Below are 21,663 nucleotides of genomic sequence, written 5' to 3' on the forward strand. Positions count from 1 at the left end.
GTTTCAGATTGAGCTCTTTATCTGTATATCTAATCTATCTAGTCCAGTTATTTTAACTGTGGTTCATTATCCCACACAGTTTGTTGATTCATTTTACTATTGCTAGATTGTAGCTACTTATAGTTTTTTATTTTTCTAAACAATGCTGAAAGGAACATTCTTTTACATATAGTTTCCTTCTTTGTTTTTTCCTTGTAGATGTATAGCAGAATAAGCATTTGTTTTCTTTTACCTATGTTAAATTCATTATAATAGTGATTGAATTTAAATTACTTTTTGCTTTGATGATTGGTCTACCATCAAATATTCCCATAAAACCTAAAAGTTATTTTAGGAGGAGAAAAATATTAATAACACATTTTTTAAAAAAAAAAAGCTTGATATTATGTTTATCCTTTAAATCTCACATTTTTCTGATAAAATATCCTACTGGTGAATATTTTCTCTTAAGAAAACTAGAAGGTAATTTTACCCATGATTAAATTATTTTGTTTTGGTGTTATATGCATGCATGTTTGTGAGAGCATGTATAGCAATAAGATCATTTGAATTACTGTGGCCCCAGTGCTATAAACAATACTGCTATTCCACTAAATCATAGAGAAATCTTTCAGAGAGTTTTACATTTTGGTTGTCAAAGTTTAAGAAAAAGCTAATTTTGTTACAGAATCATAAACTTTGTTAAACTAAACAGACAAGGAGAAGGAAATGAAACTATGGGAAAACCTCATTAAGGGTTGTAATTCTAGAGTATAAGCTGGACAATTTCTAAAAGAAAAGGAGCTTTTATGTGCGCCAAAGCAGCATACTTTATGGGTGATGTCATGTGTTTTGACTCTGAAGCTAAGAATGTCACTGAAACAGATAAGAAAAAAAATTGCTTTTCCAGCGGTGATAATTTTTCCTTGCTTATTGTCAAATGATTCTGAGGGCCAAAAAAGCTGAATTCACTTTATTAATTTGTAATTTGTAACAGTTTAAACAGAGGTTAATCTAAACTTTACTTCTGCATTTTTCTGTGCTAAGAAAAATTAAAAATTAGCTAATGTTGAATGGATTCAGAAAATATAATCCATTCATTCAGCAATTCTGTAATGAGTGTCTACTAGGAATCAGGTGCTATTCCTGATGCTGTACATACAATTATGAATAAAATTGTTGAGGTCTCTTCTTCCTTTGAGCTTACTCCTAGTGGAGGAGAGAGATAATAATAAACATGTTTCAATGAGACAGCATCCCATGGTGAGGTGACCAGTGCTATGACGCAGATAACACAGGGCAGCATGACTGAATGTGACTGGGGAGTGGTGGGGAGGAACTGCCTTAGCTGTGGTGGCCAGGTGTCACCTCTAAGGAGGTAACAGTCAAGCTAAGAGCCAAATGAGGCATCATTGTGCAGGCATCTGCTGACAGACTCTGCAGTCCAAGGAACAGCAAGCGAACAGTGCTGAATATGGGAACATGTTTGCTGTGTTGGAGGAAGACAGAGGTCAGTGTGGCTGAGGAAGTGAGGGAGGGAGTGGTCAGTGAGGTTGGCATGACAGGATGAGGGCCCTGGTGACTTGGTAAGGAATTCCCTAATGCCAATCTGGAATGGCCCTTCTTAGCAGCAACAGCTTACTTGCTATCTTTATTGCTCTTGACAGAGTCTCTGCTTGAACACAGAAAATGACAAAATTACCTATGAATCTGGGCTTGTCAGTCATTCAGTCAGGTCTTCTCCCTAATCACCCTCAATTGTGAGTATCTGTGATGCTATGAAAGACAGGTGCCTGTTCCATTAATTATCAGTACATCTATTAATCGTTTAAACATTTAAAGCCTGCATTATTCATATGTTCATGTGACTTTATAAGCAAATTGGGGACTTGTAAATATGACTTTATGTCCCATATAAAGAACCAGCGTGGCCGGGCATCGTGGCTTATGCCTATAATCCCAGCTCTGACGGCGGCAGAGACAGGAGGATAGCTTGAGCCCAGGAGTAGGAGACCTGCCTGGGCAATATAGCAAGACCCTATTCTCCAAAAGAAAGAAAGAAAGAAAAGAACCAGTACCCTCTCTATATATGATGGGACAGGGGTGACCATCAAACTGTGGAAAGTGGGTACATTTTGATGTGAAATAAGAGTGATATTATCTCACCATAGTTTTCCTTTACTGTTCTGGAACATTCCTTCTTTACTACTATAGCATGTGGCCCTATCAAAGCCCCTCTGTCTTCTCAAGGCTCAGCAGTCCCAGGTATAGTGTGACATAGTTTCTCACTCTTCAGTGCTCTGATCACTCACTTTTTTATTGGATGTGATTGGTTATAAAAATATGACCAAAAGTGGTCTAACCAATCAAAAGTGGATCAGATGTGAAGAGTAAAGTAGAGCTTTACATTCTGGATGCTACATCCATTTTCACGATTTAAGGTCACCCTTGTTTTTTTGAAATCTGCTTCACATTTCTTTTTCCTCGCAAATGAGAAATTTAAAATAATCATATATTTTAGCCTAAAAACTATAATAGATACTATGCATAAGGCTTTCTCCATAAAAAAATTAGACAGTAATTATCGAAATTGATAATAACATAAGTGATAGCTGCCATTTCATGACTGCCATTTATATGCCATATTGTCAGCTAGACCCTTGCATATGCCATTTCTGGTTGGCATGAGGTTTCTATCAAGTATGTATTATTATTATTCTCAGTTTACAGATTTGGAAACTGGAATTGAGTAATCTCATTCAAATTTTCACTACTGGTAATTAGCATATCCAGGTTTCAAACAAGATCTGTTTGGCCCAACAGCACAAAGTGGTAATCACCTCACTCTCCAGTGCCATTTAAAAGCAAAATAGCCACTACTGCACTGTGTCCCAAGGGCATTATGAATATGAGCTCAGTTACTCCTCACCACAGCCCAATAAAAGTGGGTGTTTTGTGTGTATCTATAAAGGAAAAAAAAAGATGAAGTTGAGAGCTTTTCATCAGGACCTTATAATTTCAAGTGATAGAAAACCTAAGCTTTAATGGTTCATATAAAGTCTAGGGGTAGGGCTGGCTTCACACTGCCTTTAGGCCTAAACCTAAAGGATATAATCTCCCTCCCTTCATCTCTATACTGTACGTTTCTCTCTGTCAGCTACCTTTGCACATTGCCTTCCCTGCAGAAGTGGCAGAGTACCTTCTAGTAGCTACAGGTTTATATCCTCTGGTCACCTTAGAAGACCAGTCATGCCTCTCTCCCTGTAGTTCCTACAGTTTCTGGAATTGAATGTCATTTTCCTTGTTTGGCTTGACCTGAATCACACATTCCTTCTGGGGCAGGAAGGTCAGCTCAGTGCAACTCAAACCCCATAAGAAGAAGAGAAATGCTACATTGTGCCTTCCCCAAAAAGAAAGTGGGGTGATTGGTGACTGAGCAAAACAAAACAAAACAAAACAAAACAAAACAAAATCTGTCCCTTCTGTGTGCCTCCTGTGCAACTGCAGTAAGTGGCATAGTCAGGATTCAGATCCAGATTTATAACACTCCAAAATACTTTCTCTTACCCTTTATGCTGCTTTTTATCTCCATTTAATTGTCTTTTAAAATTCATTGACAGAATATTTGTCAAACTCTTGTACTTTTGTTTAAAAAAAACGAAAAGAAGTTGTTAAGGAAGTCATGTTCAAAAGCATCCACATACGTGTGGTTACTCTCTTTAAAAATAGCAAGTCTATCAATGTACAGGTAAATACTATTTCCAGAAGCTAGAAACTCTGAACTTTAGGTAAGAAAATGTAATGATTTGGTGGCTAATTTCATAGATAACTTTGCATTAAGTAAAATGTCCCTCTTCATATCTCCAAAATAAAGGATATTTGGCATAGAATGGAATTTTTCTTACCTTACATTTAAAGGCTGCACTATGTTCTGCCTTTTACACAATGCAACTGGTCTTTATTAACAACTCACAATCTTCATTATCTTTGACCTCTGATTTAAAGGACAGTACTCTCCCCTTGGGAGAAATTAGGAAGAAGCGTATAAGCAGAAAGAAATCATGTAAACAATGGAAAGAGTACACTATCAGGAATCAGGAAGTCAGGATCATGACCCCAATTTGACAATGGCTCCCTATAAATAAGGGATGGCATGTGGGTTCTAAATTTCTTATATCACCTCCTACAACCTTCTTATATAATCTCTTTAATGGCTGTTTTCATGCTGAGTGCAATAGAATTTTTCATATTAGCCAGTAAAGCAAAACTCATTCACTCAGACAAAATGAATTGAGAGTCTATGGCAAGGTATTGTGGTAGTTACAGTGCAGACTGCAAGCTGCCTCCTCCTGGGAACTTGTTGTCATCCCCTAAAATGCATTATCTAATATGTGCATGACACTGTGCTAGAAATTGGGACTGTAGAGATGTAAAGAAAACCACTTGTGGGCTTATACTCTAACTGGAGAGACGTAAGCAAAAAGAAAGATAAACACACACAAGGCAGCACATATGATGTGCCACGTGAATAGGACAAACAAGCACTTTAGATATTCAGCTTCTAATGAGCAGTACAGATCTTTAGGGACTGTTCACACATACCTTGTAACGTGGGTGGATCTAATTGCATCCATGGGTATCAGCATAGAGGTATATGTAGGTGATCAAGGTAGGGACACTAGGACTAGATTGTCAACCAATTTTACCCAAATCCAGAGTCATCTGAATAACGAAAGAAAAAGCCTGGGAAGCCCACCACAAACCAGAAAAATGGATATATATTCCTATGTTATAATGTCCAAACATTTGTATTGACATATGCTGTAAATGAAAAACATACCCTGAATTTCCTAGGTTTAATATGGGAACAAATGCAGAATATTTCAATCAATTCTATACTGACTACATGTTGAAATGATAATATTTTGGATATACTGGGCTAAGTAAAACATGATTAAAGTTACTTGTTTTTTAATGTGACTTCCAGGACATTTAAAATTACATATATGGCTTATATGATATGGCTATTGGGCAGCAGTAAGTGTTCTGCTTTGAACTCTGCAAATCATTTAACTACTCTGAGATTCACTTTTATCATCTGTAAAATGGGGATGAAAGTAGTGCTGTTCTCATAGATTTGTTCCAAGCCTTAAATAAAATGATGCTTATTAAGTATTTACCAGTGTCCAGCTTACAATTAGGATTCAATAAATAAGAGCAGTATGTTTACTGTACAGACATAGCACGTTGGTGCAGGACAACATAGCTTGTTTAATAAGCATGGAATTAGATTTGCATTTTTCTGGTGCCCATAATTTACTAGCCTTGTGACCTTAGGCCAGTTACTTAACGTCTAAGTACCTTAGCCCCCACCTGCATATGAATTGGGTTTATTAAGAGACACATCCCTATTGCTGTTCTTGGGATAATTAAATGAGATAAACCATTAAAGGTGCTTAGAACCTGCCTGGAGCAAAATAGTGGAAAATTATAGTTGTATTGTTGTTTCTGCAATTGTTCATATTCAGAAGATATTTGCTTTTTAAAAAGTTATATTTCTATCTGTTTATTACTGCTAAGAACTGAATTTCTGTGTCCCTTTCAAATTCATATGTTGAAACCTTAATCCCAAATGAGATGACATTTGGAGTTGTGGGCCTTTGGGAGGCAATAAGGATTAGATTGGATCAAGAGAGTAAAGCTCCTGTGATGGGATTAGTGCCCTTATAAGGAGTTGAAGAGAGCAGAGCTTTCTTACTACCATGTGGGGACACAGCAAGAAGGTATCTCTCTGCAAACCAGGAAAAGATCCCTCACCAAAAACCTGACCACCTGTCACATTCTGATCTCAGATTCCTCACCAAAAACCTGACCACCCTGTCACACTCTGATCTCAGACCTCTAGCCTCCAGAACTGTGAGAAAAAATGTGTGTTGTTTAAGCCACCCAGTCTATCATACTTTGTTAGAGCAGCCCAAATTAAAAGTTATTTTAGTTTTGATTTTTTAAATTTTGTTTGACTTGTTTTTTTCCTGATATTTGCTTTCCTTTTTTTCTGATATTTTCTTTTAAATTCAGAGATTCTAAACCACTATGCGTTGTGAATTTTCATGTAGCTAAAGGCATGTGCTGGCTTTTAATAGTCACTGCCCACCCTACCTCAATCACCTTCTTATTTGACACCCAAACATTGTGGATTCTATTTTGCCCTGCTACCCACTAGGAGAAGGACCAGATCATTTTTTTCTTATTGTTGAATCCTTAGTACTTAGCAACATGCCACCAAGTGTTCACCAAAGTGTTCAATAAATTTGTTGAATGACTGAAAAAACCAGATATAAACACTTATTTGAAGAATAATAATGAAATAGAGTTTTAGATATAGTTCTAGCTATTATGTGAATAAAATCTTTGAGAATTTGTGAATCTTTAAGCGTTGACTAGATTCTGGATAGCTGAAGTTGCTGGATCAGTGAGGTTTTACTGTGGCTGATATTTGGAGGTATGAATAAAAGTTCACTTAATTGACTTTTTATTTAATCTTCAACTAAATGAAAAAAAAAAAGTCTGCTCCGTATTCTAGAGAGGACTGAGAGTGGTGCTCCTCAGCAGTCAGACTGCATTGGTAATTTTCAAGGTAGACAGCAGTTTTAGAAACTCTAGGATGTAAGCAGGAAAAAAAAAAAGGAAACTCTAGGATGTTATCTAGATAATGATAGTCTTTAATTTATTGGTTTATTCCCACACCCACACCCTCCCCGAAAAAGCTATGGCCTAATAGGCTCTGCTTTGATTAAAAGAGTACAATATTTTCTGGACAGTTGTGCTCAGGGCTGCCGTATGGACCACTGCACAATTTGTACTCAATCCTAATGTCACAGGACAATTGGCTCAATCTCTAATGAAAATGTGATGTTTTTTCTATGTATACTGAAAGTACTGCTGATTTCAGTAGTAGAGAAATTATATAGTACATTATTACATGGTAAACTACTTGGTATGTAGTTAAAGAATAAAAAGGTACTTCCATTCCTTTCTAGTTCTGGATGATAGAATAATTTCCAATTCATCAAAATTTGACAGTTAAAACTTACTGTAGCCCTAGGCATGCATTTAAAATGTATCAAGCCACTAATGAATAGCTTACTAGCCACAGTTTCCAATCTCATTTTTTTCTTTCAGGAAGGTGTAGGATTTGGTTTGTAATTATTATCTCCTTAGATATAGAAAATTGAAAAATAATATTGAAGAGATTAGTCAGCAGTTGGGATTTTTAAGTAATAATTTAATCTTTAGTCTTTGAAAACATATTAAAATATAAAACATTTACCACATTGAAATTAAAATACCAGCATACCATGTTAATCTAGATGATAGGAGTGTTTTGTCACCAATTATTATTCCCAGGTTAAATGTATTAAAATAATTGGTACTTCCCCATTCTTACCATATTCCTAGTATTAGTATTAGCCATTGCTTAATTTTTAATAGCTGAGCTTGAATTTATAAACTTGTGTTTACATTTTTCTTTGTTTTTTAAAAGGATAGTATCATCTGCTAGGGTTTATATGGTTTGGGATTTTACATAAGTCTTTAGTCCATCTTTAGTTAATTTTTATATAAGGTGAAGGATGGGATCCAGTTTCAGTTTTCTGCATATGGCTAGCTAGTTTTCCCAGCACTGTTTACCGAATAGATCCTTTCCCCATTGCTTGTTTTTGTCAGGTTTGTCGAAGATCAGATGGTTGTAGATGTATGGTATTATTTCTGAGATCTCTGTTCTGCTCCATTGGTCTATATATGTGTTTTGGTAGCAGTACCATGCTGCTTTGGTTACTGTAGCCTTGTAGTATAGTTTGAAGTCAGATAGCATGATGTCTCCAGCTCTGCTCTTTTTGCTTAGGATTTTCTTAGCTATACAGGGACTTCCTTGATTCCAGATGAAATTTAAAATAGTTTTTTTCTGATTCTGTGAAGAATGTCAATGGTAGTTTGATAGGAACAGTATTGAATTTATAAATTACTTTGGGCAGTATGGCCATTTTCATGACATTGATTTTTCCTATCCATGAGGATGGAATGTTTTTCTATTTGTTTGTGTCCTCTCTTACTACCTGGAGTGCTAGTTTGTAGTTCTCCTTAAAGAGATTCTTCACATCAGTAGCTAGCTGTATTCCTAGGTATTTTATTCTCTTTGTAGCGATTGTGAATGGGAGTTCATGATTTGGCTCTCTGCCTGCCTATTGGTGTAAAGCAATGCTTGTGATTTTTGCACATTGATTTTGTATCCTGAGACTTTGCTGAATTTGCTTATCAGTTCGAGAAGTTTTTGGGCTGATATGATGGGGTTTTCTAAATATAAAATCATGTTTTCTGCAAACAGAAACTACTTGACTTCCTCTTTTCCTATTTGAATACCCTTTATTTCTTTCTTTTGCCTGATTGCCCAGGCCAAAACTTCCAATACTATGTTGAATAGGAGTGGTGAGAGAGGGCATCCTTGTCATGTACCAGGTTTCAAAGGGAATGCTTCCAGCTTTTGCCCATTTAATATATATTGGCTGTTGGTTTTTCATAAATAGCTCTTATTATTTTGAGATATGTTTCATCAATACCTAGTTTATTGAGAGTTTTTAGCATGAAGGGATGTTGAGTTTTATCATAGGCCTTTTCTGCATCTATTGAGATAATAATGTGGTTTTTCTCTTTGGTTCTGTTTATGTGATTCATTATGTTTATTGACTTGCATGTGTTGAACCAGCCTTGCAAAGACAAAGCTTACTTGATCGTGGTGGATAAGCTTTTTGATGTGCTGCTGGATTTGGTTTGTCAGTATTTTATTGGTAATTTTTGCATCAATGTTCATCCGGAATAATGGCCTGAAGTTTTCTTTTTTTCTTGTATCTCTTCCTGGTTTTGCTGTCATGATGATACTGGCTTCATAAAATGAGTTAGGGAGGAGTCCCTTTTTGCAATTGTTTGGAATAGTTTCAGAAGGAAGGGTACCAGCTCCTCTTTGTATTTCTGGTAGAATTCAGCTGTGAATCTGTCTGATCCTGGGCTTTTTTTGGTCGGTAGGCCATTAATTACTGCCTCAATTTCAGAACTTGTTACTGGTCTATTCAGGGATTCGACTTCTTCCTGGTTTAGTCTTGGTAGGGTGTATGCATACAGGAATTTATCCATTTCTTCTAGATTTTTCTAGTTTATTTGCATAGAGGTGTTTATAGTAGTTGCCGATGGTAATTTGTATTTCTGTGGGATCAGTGGTGATATCCCCTTTATCAGGTTTTATTGTGTCTAGTTGATTCTTCTCTCCTTCTTTATTAGTCTAACTATCAGTCTATCTATTTTGTTAGCTTTTTCAGAAAAACCAACTCCTGGATTTATTGACTTTTTTAAGGGTTTTTCATGTCTCTGTATTCCTCAATTCTTCTCTAATCTTAGTTTTTTTCTTGTCTTCCTCTAGCTTTTGGATTAGTTTGCTCTTGCCTCTCTAGCTCTTTTAATTGTGACATTAGGGTGTCAATTTGAGATCTTTCTGGCTTTCTGATGTGGGCATTTAGTGCTGTCAGTTTCTGTCCTAACACTGCTTCAGCTGTGTCCCAGAGACTCTGGTACATTGTCTCTTTGTACTCATTGATTTCAAAGAACTTATTTATTTCTGCTTTAATTTCATTATTTACTCAGGAATCATTCAGGAAAAGGTTGTTCAATTTCCATAAAATTTTGTGATTTTGAGGGAGTTTCTTAATCCTGAGTTCTAACTGAATTGTACTGTGGTGTGAGAGACTGTCTGTTATGATTTCAGTTCTTTTGCATTTGCTAAGGAATATGTTACTTCCAACTATGAGGTCAGTTTTAAAATAAGTGCCATGTGGTGCTGAGAAGAGTGTATATTCTGTGGATTTTGGGTAGAGAGTTCTGTAGACATCTACTATGTTCACTTAATCCAGAGCTGAGTTCAAGTCCTGAATATCTTTGTTAATTTTCTGTCTCGTTGATCTAATACTGACAGTGGGGTGTTAATATTTCCCACTATTATTGTATGGCAGTCTTAAGTTTCTTTGTAGAGCTCTAAGAACCTGTTTTGTGGATCTGGATTGTCCTGAATTGGGTGCATATGTAGTTAGAATAATTAGCTCTTCTTGTTGAATTGTTCCCTTTACCGTTACATAATGCCCTTCTTTGTCTTTTTTGATCTTTATTGGCTCAAAGTCTGTTTTGTCAGAGACTAGGATGGCAACCCCTGATTTTTTTTTTGCTTTCCAAGGCAATTCCATTCAGGACATAGGCATGGCAAAGACTTCATGACTAACATGCCAAAAGCAATTGCAACAAAAGCCAAAGTTGACAAATGGGGTCTCATTAAACTAAGGAGCTTCTGCACAGCAAAAGAAATTATTATCAGAGTTCACAGGCAACCTACAAAATTGGAGAAAATTTTTGCAATCTAGCCATCTGACAAAGGTCTGATATCCAGAATTTACAAGAAACTTAAACATATTTACAAGAAAAAACCCCATCAAAAAGTGTGCAAAGGACATGAACAGACACTTATCAAAAGAAGACATTTACACGGCCAAAAAACATGAAAAAAGGCTCAACATCACTGATCATCAGAGAAATGCAAATCAAAACCACAATGAGATACCTTCTCACACCACCAGAATGGATTGTTAAAGAGTCTGGAAATAATAGATTCTGACGAGGCTGTGGAGAAATAGGAATGCTTTTACACTGTTGGGGAGAATGTAAATTAGCTCAACCATTGTGAAAGACAGTACGGCAATTCCTCAAGGATCAAGTACAAGAAATACCATTCATCCCAGCAATCCCATTACTGGGTATATACCCAAAGGAATATAAATCATTCTACTATAGAGATACATGCACATATATGATTATTACAGCATTATTTATAATAGCAAAGACATGGAACCAACCCAAATGCCCATCAGTGATAGACTGGATTATCAAAGTGTGGCACATATACACAATGGAATACTATGCAGCCGCAAAAAGAAATGAGATCATGTCCTTTACAGGCATGGATGAAGCTGGAAGCCATCATCCTCAGCAAACTAACACAGGAACAGAAAACCAAACACCACATATTCTCATTCATAAGTGAGAGTTGAACAATCAGAACACATGGACACAGGGAGGAGAAAAATACACACCAGAGGGCCTGTGGGGCAGTGGGAGGTGAGGGGCAGGAACTTAGAGGATGGGTCAATAGGTGAAGCAAACCACCATGGCATGCCTATGCCTATGTAACAAACCTGCATGTTCTGCACATGTATCCCGGTTTTTTTTAAAGAATTTATTTTAAAAGAGTTATCGGAAACATTTAATTACAAAATTCTTGTAGAAAAAAAAAAATATATATATATATATACACACACACACCCATATATATATATATATATATATCTCACAGTTATTAGCATTACGATAAGTTAATATAAATCACAGTATTTAAGAACAAATATGAATAGTTTAGATATGACATTGGGTAATAAACATTAGGAATTCAAAGAGAGTTCTTCTGATGTTTCTAAATCCTTTGTCTAATAAGTCTACCAACAGAGCCATTTATTTACAGGGAATTAAATGGAAGCCAAAGTACTCCTGATAATCTCCACCTGCTGTCCTATTATTAAGGAGCCTTGCAGTAGAGTGAAGTAGACAAACACACTTATCTTACCTATTTTATTTCTAGTTATAACCTCATGGACTAGTGATACTTTTTCCATCATTTCAGAGGCTTTATGTAGCATGAAATACCAAAGAAGGGTGAAATCTGAATCATTATAAACCAAACCACAATATAGAGGTGAAAAGTACCATGAGGCTTAAAAGCTTTATTGTAAGAGCCCATCCAAACATTAGCATTTTTACAGTGCCAGGTGAATTGATCTGCAGGATACTGAAGCATGCTGTCTGGTGCCTGCAGTTTGAGAACTGCTCATTATTAACTTGGTCATGATTCAGGGCAGCACCCCAGCTGCACCACTTCCAGCTTGTGCTAAAAGAAGACTAGCCTCATTACCATGCCTGTCTCCTATGCATCCTCTAACCACACTTAATTACCAAGCCATCATTTTTACCGTCATTCCCATCCATGTCCATTATCCATTGCCTATTTTAGACCTTATTTACTTTTTAAGTATACTCTAAATGTCCACTTAATCACATTCTATCTCAATAGAAATGTTAGGAGCAGAAATGAAAGGACATTCATACTAATTAATTCATAGCTTAACCCTATTCGTGGCAAATCATATCTCCTACTTCTCTTAAAGTGCAAGAAAAGTGCAGCTCCTCTTAGAGAACAGTGGCAAAAATGAAATGTTTGTGGAGCCAGGCTGTGTCCTTTCTTAAAAACAAGTTGACTTTGATTTCACCTGGGTTGGACATGCTGATTAACAGGAGCATTAACAAGATCAGGGCCTTATAATTCTTTTCAGACCCTACTATCTGCAGAGGGAAGCAAGAAGAGCCCTTTCTTACTAGGCTATCAAACAGAGATTGGCTTTGTGACAGTTTTCTTTCCAATCCAGACAGATAAATGAGAGTGAAAAATATGAGTGTGATGAGAAGTGGCTTGTCTCCTCATCCCTGATACCCTCCAGAATTCTGCAAGGTAGACCCTTGTGTTCAAATGTGGTTCTTAACAAATTAGCTTGTATTCTAAGGACATTGCTCTGACTCATTTCTACTTTTCTTTACAAGTTAAGGTGTGGAAATACCCTGGGGCTATCCTGTTTCATGACTTCTCTGAATCCACAGGGAACTTCTCCACTTAGAAATCAAATTTTTGACCAGCCACAATGGCTCATGCCTGCTATTACAGCTCTTTGGAAGGTTGAGGTGGGAGGATCGTTGAGGACAAGAGTTTGAGACCAGCCTGGGCAACATAGCAAGACCCCATTTCTACCAAAAAATACAAAAATTAGCCAGGGAGGGTGATGTGTGCCTGTACTCTCAGCTACTCTGCAGGCTAAAGCAGGAGGATCACTTGAGAGGTTGAGGCTGCATTGAGCCAAGATTGTGCCGCTGAACTCCAATCTTGGCAACAGAATGAAGCCTTGTCTCAAAAAACAAACCTAAACAACAACAAAACAAACAAACAAAGGAAACCAAATTTTTGTGATGAACTCTGGTAGGAGAAAACTTAATAAGCTTTTATCCCACCCTCAACATATTCCTTAAAAGACACATGGTATATTCTTTCTGGTAGTTCTATTTGTTATAATGCTACATAATTTATAGCTGAAGACCATGTCTACAAATTTTGTGTATCATCATACACCTCTCTTATTTACAAAATACGTTAAAAGTCAAATGTTACTTTGAGGGCATCTTAAATTTTTGAGGGTATTAATTTGACTTTTGATAACTGAGGCTCATCTCTAGTAGAATGCTTCACAATAAATCATTGATCTATCTTATCTAAGTATTTTTCTTTTAACGTAAAGAAATAATGATCTGGTGATATAAAGGGCTCTCCTGAAAGCAGTTTATCAAGGGGAGGGAAGTAGGGTAAAGTATTCAAGTAGTCAGCATTGGGGTCTTACAGGACGAAATTCAAATCTCATCTCTGCCACTTACTAGCTGTGTAACTGTGGGCAAGTTCCTCAACCTCGGTAATTTTCTATTGTTTATTCTGTTCGATGGAAATACAAATAGCACTTTCCTTATAGTCCACTGTGAGACTGATGAAGTCATGCATTTAAATCACTTACCACAATGCCTAGCACATTTTAAGGACACAATGAATTACAATGATAGCAGTGTCAGTGCCAATATTCTTGTGTTCTTTGGTTAAAAGTCTAATATAGGCACTATCTCTAAATCGCTGCTGTGTTTTCCTTATAGCGTACAAAGAAAAATACACTTCCAGAAGCATCTTTCTCACATATATATCTGAAGAGTCATCGTATTTAACACCCCCCCTTCGTTTACACACTGAACGGCATATTCTTTGAGTAATGACAGCTTGCTACATGGGATTTGCCTTAGATATTGGTCTGATACCAGCACCACCCCACAACAGCCGGGCTCCTAGCCGAGGTAGTGGGTGGAGCTACCGAGACCTCAAGTACGAGGCTCACAGGTAACAGAACTCTCATCAGATGCGACCCAGCTCCCACGCAGATATAAGGTTGCCTGCTTGCCTGCACAGAAATGACGAAGGACAAAAACAGCCCCGGGTAGGTGGCATCTACCAGCCTCCGTCTGTTGTTACTTCCTGTGTTATGAAGAAAACGTTTCCTAGTTCCATTATGAAATAGCTCTCTGATTTCTGTGCAAGTGAGAAATCAAATCTTTGTGCTTATGTGACCAAACAGGTGGATTTCTGTTGCCGTTTGGTTCTTGGTGAAATGGGGCCATGAACAAGGCAGGCTGCCAAAGACATAGGTACTAAAGGAAGGGAAAACCCTTCTGATATGTTTCCTGTGCAGTATTCATTGCATACGATCCCTTTCAAAGTCATAGTTCTTTGTAATTTTTAACTGCTGTTTTTCCAAATTTCAACTCAGCACCATCTATCATTTATGAATACAGTTTTATTGTATGGGTTAAGCGGTTTTAAATGGCATAGGGAGATCATTATAATTTGTATTCTCAATTAAAATATATTAAGCACTTATATATTTCAGTATGTTGTATTCAATTTAAATATATTATTTAAAATAATCTAAAATGATCTGAACAAACCAGAATCATGACAAATTGTTGTCTATATTATTTTGTGAATAATAGTTTCAACCACTTACTATTTAAACTAATAATAGCAGAGGATTAGCAACAAAAATTATTCCATATTCTTGCTTTTCAGTTGTTACAGGCCTAGACCTCATTATGGGCATAGGCCTCATTGGCCTTGATAGACGACCAGGTAGGTGCTCTTTTAGAACATCAGATAAAACAAAAGTGCAGAAATCTCCTGCCTCTGGAAGCAAACTACCTTTACTCCTGAATTCTCATTATTCTTGACTATAAGAATGCATTTTCCTTTTCATTATTTCTGTCAGACATAGATAACATCATTGATGTTTTTAACATCATTTAGATTTCAAGATTATATTATGCTTTTATATAATTAAAGCTATTTTGTTCTCTGATACAGAGTTTATAGGTGGGCAGGTGAGAAAAACACAATTTTGGAAAGCTGAGTACTTAACCAGATTACTTAATTAGCACTCTTCTGCCTGGCTTGACATTTATAGTTGATCATGAATTTGCGTCTTGGAAGCCAGAAAACAATTATCTGGAAATTTGATTTTAAAAATATAAATTTTACCTAACTTATACATCTATTTTAGGGGTTGAAATTGCCTTGTTAAGAATTAACCTCCCTCAGCTGTTGTTACCCCTCTGACCACTTTTGACTCTTCATTTAAGAATAAGAAAAATACTTGCAGTTCTTCTTGCCTCCCTTCCATCAATATTTAAACAAGGAAAACCATCTATAGCTCTGAGCCAAATGCAGCCAGCTACATAGAATATAAGCATATTCCATGTAGTCACAGAACCAGTAGAATTACCAGATAGCTTAGCAAGTTATTCCTTTAGAAATAGTCCCAGATACAGCACCACTTCTACTCAAAGCCAAAGTTACTGTTGAATGTAGGCTGCACATTGTATACTGTGTTCTGTAGGCTTTGCCTGTGTTAACGCCGCCATCACAACCACTCCTGCAAAGTCTGTATTGTTAGACGTGCCATTGTAACGGGTAGCATACTGAGGTAAGAATAAGCAAATTATCCAGCTCTACACAGCCAGTAAATGGTGATGGTAGAGTCCACAGAAGCTTGGTAATAGATTTCTTAAAAATTAAAATAAATTCCATCCCAAATTACTTGTTAAAAATCGATTTTACATTTCCTTCATTAGATATTCAAATTATAAAATATGTGCATATTGATGCAAATAAAAGAAAATCTTAATGATGCATTAAGAGGATTTCTTTTATTTTTATTGTTTTCTTTTAATTTGTTTTCTGTGTCCATTGGAGTCAGTAGGAGCCATATCCCCTCTCTAATTCTACTGTCTGGGCATGGAGAACAAGGAAAACCATCCACAGCTCTTTCACATATTTTCATGCTTACCACATGTATGCTCTCTCACAGGCATACACGCTTTTAAACAAAAATAAAGATTTACCATAAACATTACTCTGAAACTTGATATTTCATCAAGTCTTACATTACAGTGCTTACTCTAGGCCAATAGAGTTATAGCCGAGCTTTGCATTGGTGCATAATATTTCATGTGATGAATGAATCATAATTTATTCATGCAATGTTGGATGTTCAGATAAGGGAATGATCAGTTGCCTGGGTGTTTAAAATAGACACCTGACAGAAAGAGTGCAGTGAGCCAGGTGCTTTTACCAAACCTTAGGTCTGATTATGAAGACGTTCCTCATAACACTGCAATTCCTTAATGATTAAGTGATCAGAATTATGCCTGTCTACCTCCCAAGTACTCATTTCTTAAATTACTCCATATCACCTCAAAGAATGTGGTAAATCTTTTCATATTTGTCTGTGTAGTATTTTCAGTTTAGATTCTTTGTAGCAAATCATAAGGAATTGGGTACATTTAATATTAAATTTTCATTGCTGGAAATGAAAAAAAACCACTATATTTTTGCAGTTCCCAATTATGGGTTGAAAAGGAAAAGCAATCAAAATATGAAGCAGAAAATGAGAGGCAGCTCTGAAATCAACACATTGCCTAGGTCATTCTCCCTAAGAGTCTGCCCTTCTTGGCTGATGCGGCAGCAGTGCACTGTACACAACAAACTGTCAATCCCAAACTTCTTGTAAGGTCAATTAGCGTTCCAAGTAAAACAGAGCAAACCTTTTGAAGCCACCCACGTATCTCTTGAGTATACGACTGTGATTATTTAAATGTTCTTATATTTTCATTTTATAGAGCTCTGAAAGAGGGTTTTTTGTTTATGTTTTTGTTTTTAGTTTCCGTTTTAAGGCAAAACAAAACTTCAACACCAATTGATAATTTGCCTGTGCACCTCAGAAAGGCAATTCCTCATTTTTTTATTTCTTAAAAACGAAGAGCTTATCTAGTCATTTCCCCAACTTTTCTTGCTTCTAGAACTAGAAAATTTGCTAATTTGGTAACATTCTGTAAAGCAGCAAACTGTGATATTCAGTGAAGTTCTCACTACAAATTGGGAACCCAGAAAAAATATAACACGTTCTTTGCACTGCTGTGGAACCTATCAAGGCTAGAGATGTTGAGCTTGACTCTTCACAGCTCCAGTGTCTGTGAAACAAATATCCTAATGTCTAAATGAAATTGTGCTCATTCCCTCAAGGTTTAGTGTAGCACAATATGCTCTTGAGGTGATGACAAGAATGCAGTCACCTGAGCATGTGAGTTTTCATGTTGATACTCTGAACATTCCAGTCTTGACTATGTGAAATCAAGGGCCACATCTGAGTATGGGATATGTGCAAAAAGTTTGACTTATTATCATTGCAATTGGAAATCTTATAAGCATATATACTGGTTCTAATGTATGTTTTGTATATACGGATGAATTCTGCCCATTTAGAAACAAAACAGTTATCTGCAGAATGCATTATAATTTTCCTTCTTATACATGGATCAGAATAGAGTTAAGGATGTGTTCTTTTAGCTTTAACATTTTAAGCAATTTTGTATACACATAATCATTTACTTGAAAGCCAGTTAGTTTCAGTTTATATAATGGTTGTTTTAAATTCAGAATAACAAGAAATTTTCTTTTTTCTTTCAAATATTAGTTTTGATGGTGTTAAACTATGCTGGTTGAAAACTTTATGATTTTAAAATAGCACAGAGACAGAAGAATTATGTCGCTGATATAATATAAAATTTCAATTGTTTTCTAGAAACACTTGTCTCTGTTGAAATTAGCAATAGAAGTTTTAAGTATTGTGCATATATTTCCAATTTGGTTCTACATACATTTCCTTAGCTTTAATTTTTTGCATAGCCCTTGACTTTTTTAAAAATAAGAATATTAAAAAACTGAATGAAACACGATTCCTGCCTTCCAGAGTTTTACAGGTTAGTGGGTGAGACTGAGAGTTACATGCTTAAAAATAATAAATAGGATATAACAGCAGGAAGGCTGCTACCGCTCAAACAGTAGGGAGTTAAAAACATATGAGAACGTGAAATGATTTGGGGAAGGGGAGCAAATTGGCTAAATGTCCACTGAGTGCTCAATTCCAGGTCCCAGAGGCTAGCTGACATATTGTATGCCAGACACATGAACCATAGTCTAGCTCCTAACTCCATCTGCATTTGGTTTCTGTCTGGTAAGCTCATGTGTAAGTACAGACTCAGGACAAAGAAGTTGTTAATTTTTCAATGGTAAATTAAAGATGATACAAGATGGGTACTGAACCCCACAAATGTCCAAAAGAGAAGTATGATATTAACTGAATTTTTTATTCCATTGCATTTTCTGAAATCTCTGAATCCGTGTAAGTCTGAACTTAAAGACAGCACTATCTTTTAATTTACCCTATAAAAGGACAGCAAACCAAAATGTTTATGTTAAAATAACCATTAACCACATATATATCCAAAAATTCATTATATATATGTAGTTTCTTTAAAATATAATGCTCAGAAATATAAAAGAGTAAGTTTTAATTAACAGGAAAATTGTTTCCTATCTTGTTATCTTCACCAAAAAATAAAAATCACCACCAGCAGCACTCTGTATCTATGGATACCTTTTCTTTCTGTTACATCAAAGTGCATCATGGAATAATTCTGAAAATAGGGCCACCCACTCTACTTGATAATGGACTTTTAAAGAAACAAAAGTGTAACTTGGTCACCAATTTACTGCTCCTGGAATTTTACTTTATGAGAACATTTAAAATTAATTGCATCCTTAAAGTATGGTCACATTTGAAATCTCTTCCTTTGCTTTTTGTTGTTTACTTTGAAATTTGTTGAAAATTCTTTAGAGGATTCTTTCTATGTGGAATCCAATTTACAGTGAAAAAACATTTTAAGGGCCTATTTATATAGCATATAATAATGAAACGTAGGCAATCCTTTAGCGGGTCTGTAGTGTAACAGGACGAAACTGAAGCCTTTTAATAGATGTAAGGCCTTTTGGATTATCTGCCCCCAACCTCTCCCACTATTGATAAGTGTCTTATAACAAGACATAGCCATATACTGAAAATTGCCCGAAATGTGCTCTGCTCTTTCTCACCTCTTTGTTTTTGCACAAGCTTACCTCTGCCTAGAATGCTTTTTCTTGCATTGTACAAGAACGTAGAATGGCTTCTTTGTGCTACTTCTTAAAGTGCCTGGTCAGATGTGACTGCCCCTTGGAGATCTTTTCCATCTCCAGGGGTGCTGTGCACTTTGAGCTCACCCAGTTGGTTTTAATGCACATAATCACATTGGTGTCATCACATCCCCCATGGATTTCTTTCTCTCACCTGGGAAGACTCTTCTTTGTATTCCCAGTGCTTAGCATGGTGCCTTACCCTAAGTGTTGGGCTAACCAAAGGTAAAGTATGTGGACCACTTTGAAAATGAAAAATATGTTTGATGATAGAATAGCTCTCAAATGCTTTAGTATATTTCCATCAGTGTGAAGGCAGTTGAAATTGTCTGCTGGATTTCTTTGATCATGAACTATGAGCAGCAGGAATCATGTTGATTAAATCCTCTTTTTCTTTCTCTGTCTGTGACCGTGCCTTAATTCAGGCCCTCATTATATCTCACACAAACTATTTCAAGACTTTTCTAACTATTCCTCCTACCACTAGTTCCTTTTCCTGCCTTCTCTCCTATATGCTACTGCCAGAGCTAACTTCGCTCAAACTATATCTGATCATATCACTCCTGTTCTTAAACTCTCCTGATGGCATCCAATTATAATACATAGCCCAGTCTTTTCAGCCATCATTCAGAACCTTAGCCTGTAAGCATTGTAAGATCTGAGACATTGTCATGTTTCGCCCACTATTATCCTCCCAGCATCTAGCATAGTGCTTGGCATAGCTTAGGTGCACAATGCACAAGGGCTGAGCAGCCTATTTCATCAAATCTAAGATGGCAGTGATCACAAAACACACCATTATTTTATGTACCGCTAAGAAAAAAAATCTGTCAATTAAACTATGACACAATACATTCTTACTCTTTGAATTATTATTTTATTCTTATTGAAAGACCTTTTTTATACTTCAGGAAAAAAGGTTTTTATTATATGTCACTGTAATGCATAAAGAAAAGGGAAATATAAGAAAAAATATATTGGTTAAGGTAATTATTACAACTTTACATTTTAAGTATGACCTTTATGAGTCTCTTTCCACCTAAGAGTCATTGATATTTGTGTTTTCCCACACAGTTTTCTCCATTTCATCAGGAGTATTAGAGTTGAAGTATTTCTTAAAAGAGCCATTTTAGGCAGGCAGATTGCCTGAGCTCAGGAGTTCAAGACCAGCCTGGGCAATACAGTGAAACCCATCTCTACTAAAATATAAAAAATTACCTGGGTGTGGTGGCATGTGCCTGTAGTCCCAGCTACTCGGCAGGCTAAGGCAGGAAAATTGCTTGAACCCGGGAAGTGGAGGTTGCAGTGAGCTGAGATGGCACCACTGCACTCCAGCCTGGGAGACATAGCAAGACTTCATTTCCAAAAAAAAAAAAAAAAAAATTAAAAATTAAATAAATATAAAAAAATTTAAAGAGTCATTTTATTTCAAGTTGCTGACACCTACTTTGCAAGTTTTGATGTCCATGTATAGGTAATGACAACATCAAAACTGCTACCCACTTAATGGCATCTTCATTTCAGAGGTGTTAAAATGTTAAAATAATAATAATACCTAAAGTTCATCGCAGAATTGATTAATTATCTTATTCATGGAATGAATATATGCTATTATTAGTCTGCCCCCAACATACTCTTCCAGTTTTCTGTTCCCACGCTCAATCCCTCACACTTTTACTCCAAACTATGAGATTTTGTGAACTGAGGCAGATGTTTTTCAACTCTGTATTGTTGCTTTCATTCCAGTTTAATTGCTGTCTTCCAGCCTTCCTTACTTCCCCAGATGGACTGCGTCTCTTCTGCCTTGACATCCTGTGAGCATTTTTTTGTGTGTACTTATTTGAATACTTCTCACATTTTTTAGTAACTGCATATTGAAAGTTAAGAACTAACACTATAGTGCTTTTCTTTGTACTCTTGCTGCTTGCACACAGCTATTATTCGATAAAACTTAATAAATGTAGTTTGATACATTTCCTTCCTTCATTTGCTTATGGAGTGATTTAGAGTTCCAAAGTTGTCCAGGGCAGACTTCTGATACTATTGCTTTTGCATGACTTGGTGCCCTTGGTCAAGCATCATATACCAAAGTATTTGTTATTTTGAGTTAGTCAGAAAATTTAATATGTGTGTTGGCCAAGGCCCATGTTTTAGAAAACAAATAAAAAACTCACTAACCCAATATTTTTGTACATTTCATCAGGATTGAGCAATCTAATTATTAAACGATAATTTACATCTTCACAATTTTTACACTAAAATCAACCCAGAGACCAGAAGCTAAATAAGACAACTAAAATAAATTATAGAAATTTCAGGAGCAAGTGTAAAGTCTCAGTTGA

General features: G+C 36.2%; 1 protein-coding gene across 5 annotated transcripts in view; it reads left to right on the top strand.

Moving 5' to 3' along the window:
* Positions 1 to 21,663, top strand: part of OXR1 (oxidation resistance 1) — a 479,029-nt gene that overhangs the window by 164,017 nt on the left and 293,349 nt on the right. Inside the window, exon 1 of one of the 5 annotated variants that reach the window (XM_032246247.1) lies at positions 14,062 to 14,198. The exons of 3 other annotated variants lie outside the window; for them this stretch is intronic. In XM_032246247.1, coding sequence (XP_032102138.1) covers positions 14,173 to 14,198 — 26 coding nt within the window. In that variant the 5' untranslated portion in view covers positions 14,062 to 14,172. Of the gene's footprint in view, positions 1 to 14,061; positions 14,199 to 21,663 lie in introns of those variants that run through there. One more of the 5 variants, XM_032246213.1, reaches the window with a different exon arrangement.

This window comes from Sapajus apella, unplaced genomic scaffold (assembly GCF_009761245.1).
Source record: "Sapajus apella isolate SASKATOON/1434 unplaced genomic scaffold, GSC_monkey_1.0 scaffold3, whole genome shotgun sequence".
NCBI classification, from domain to species: domain Eukaryota; kingdom Metazoa; phylum Chordata; class Mammalia; order Primates; family Cebidae; genus Sapajus; species Sapajus apella.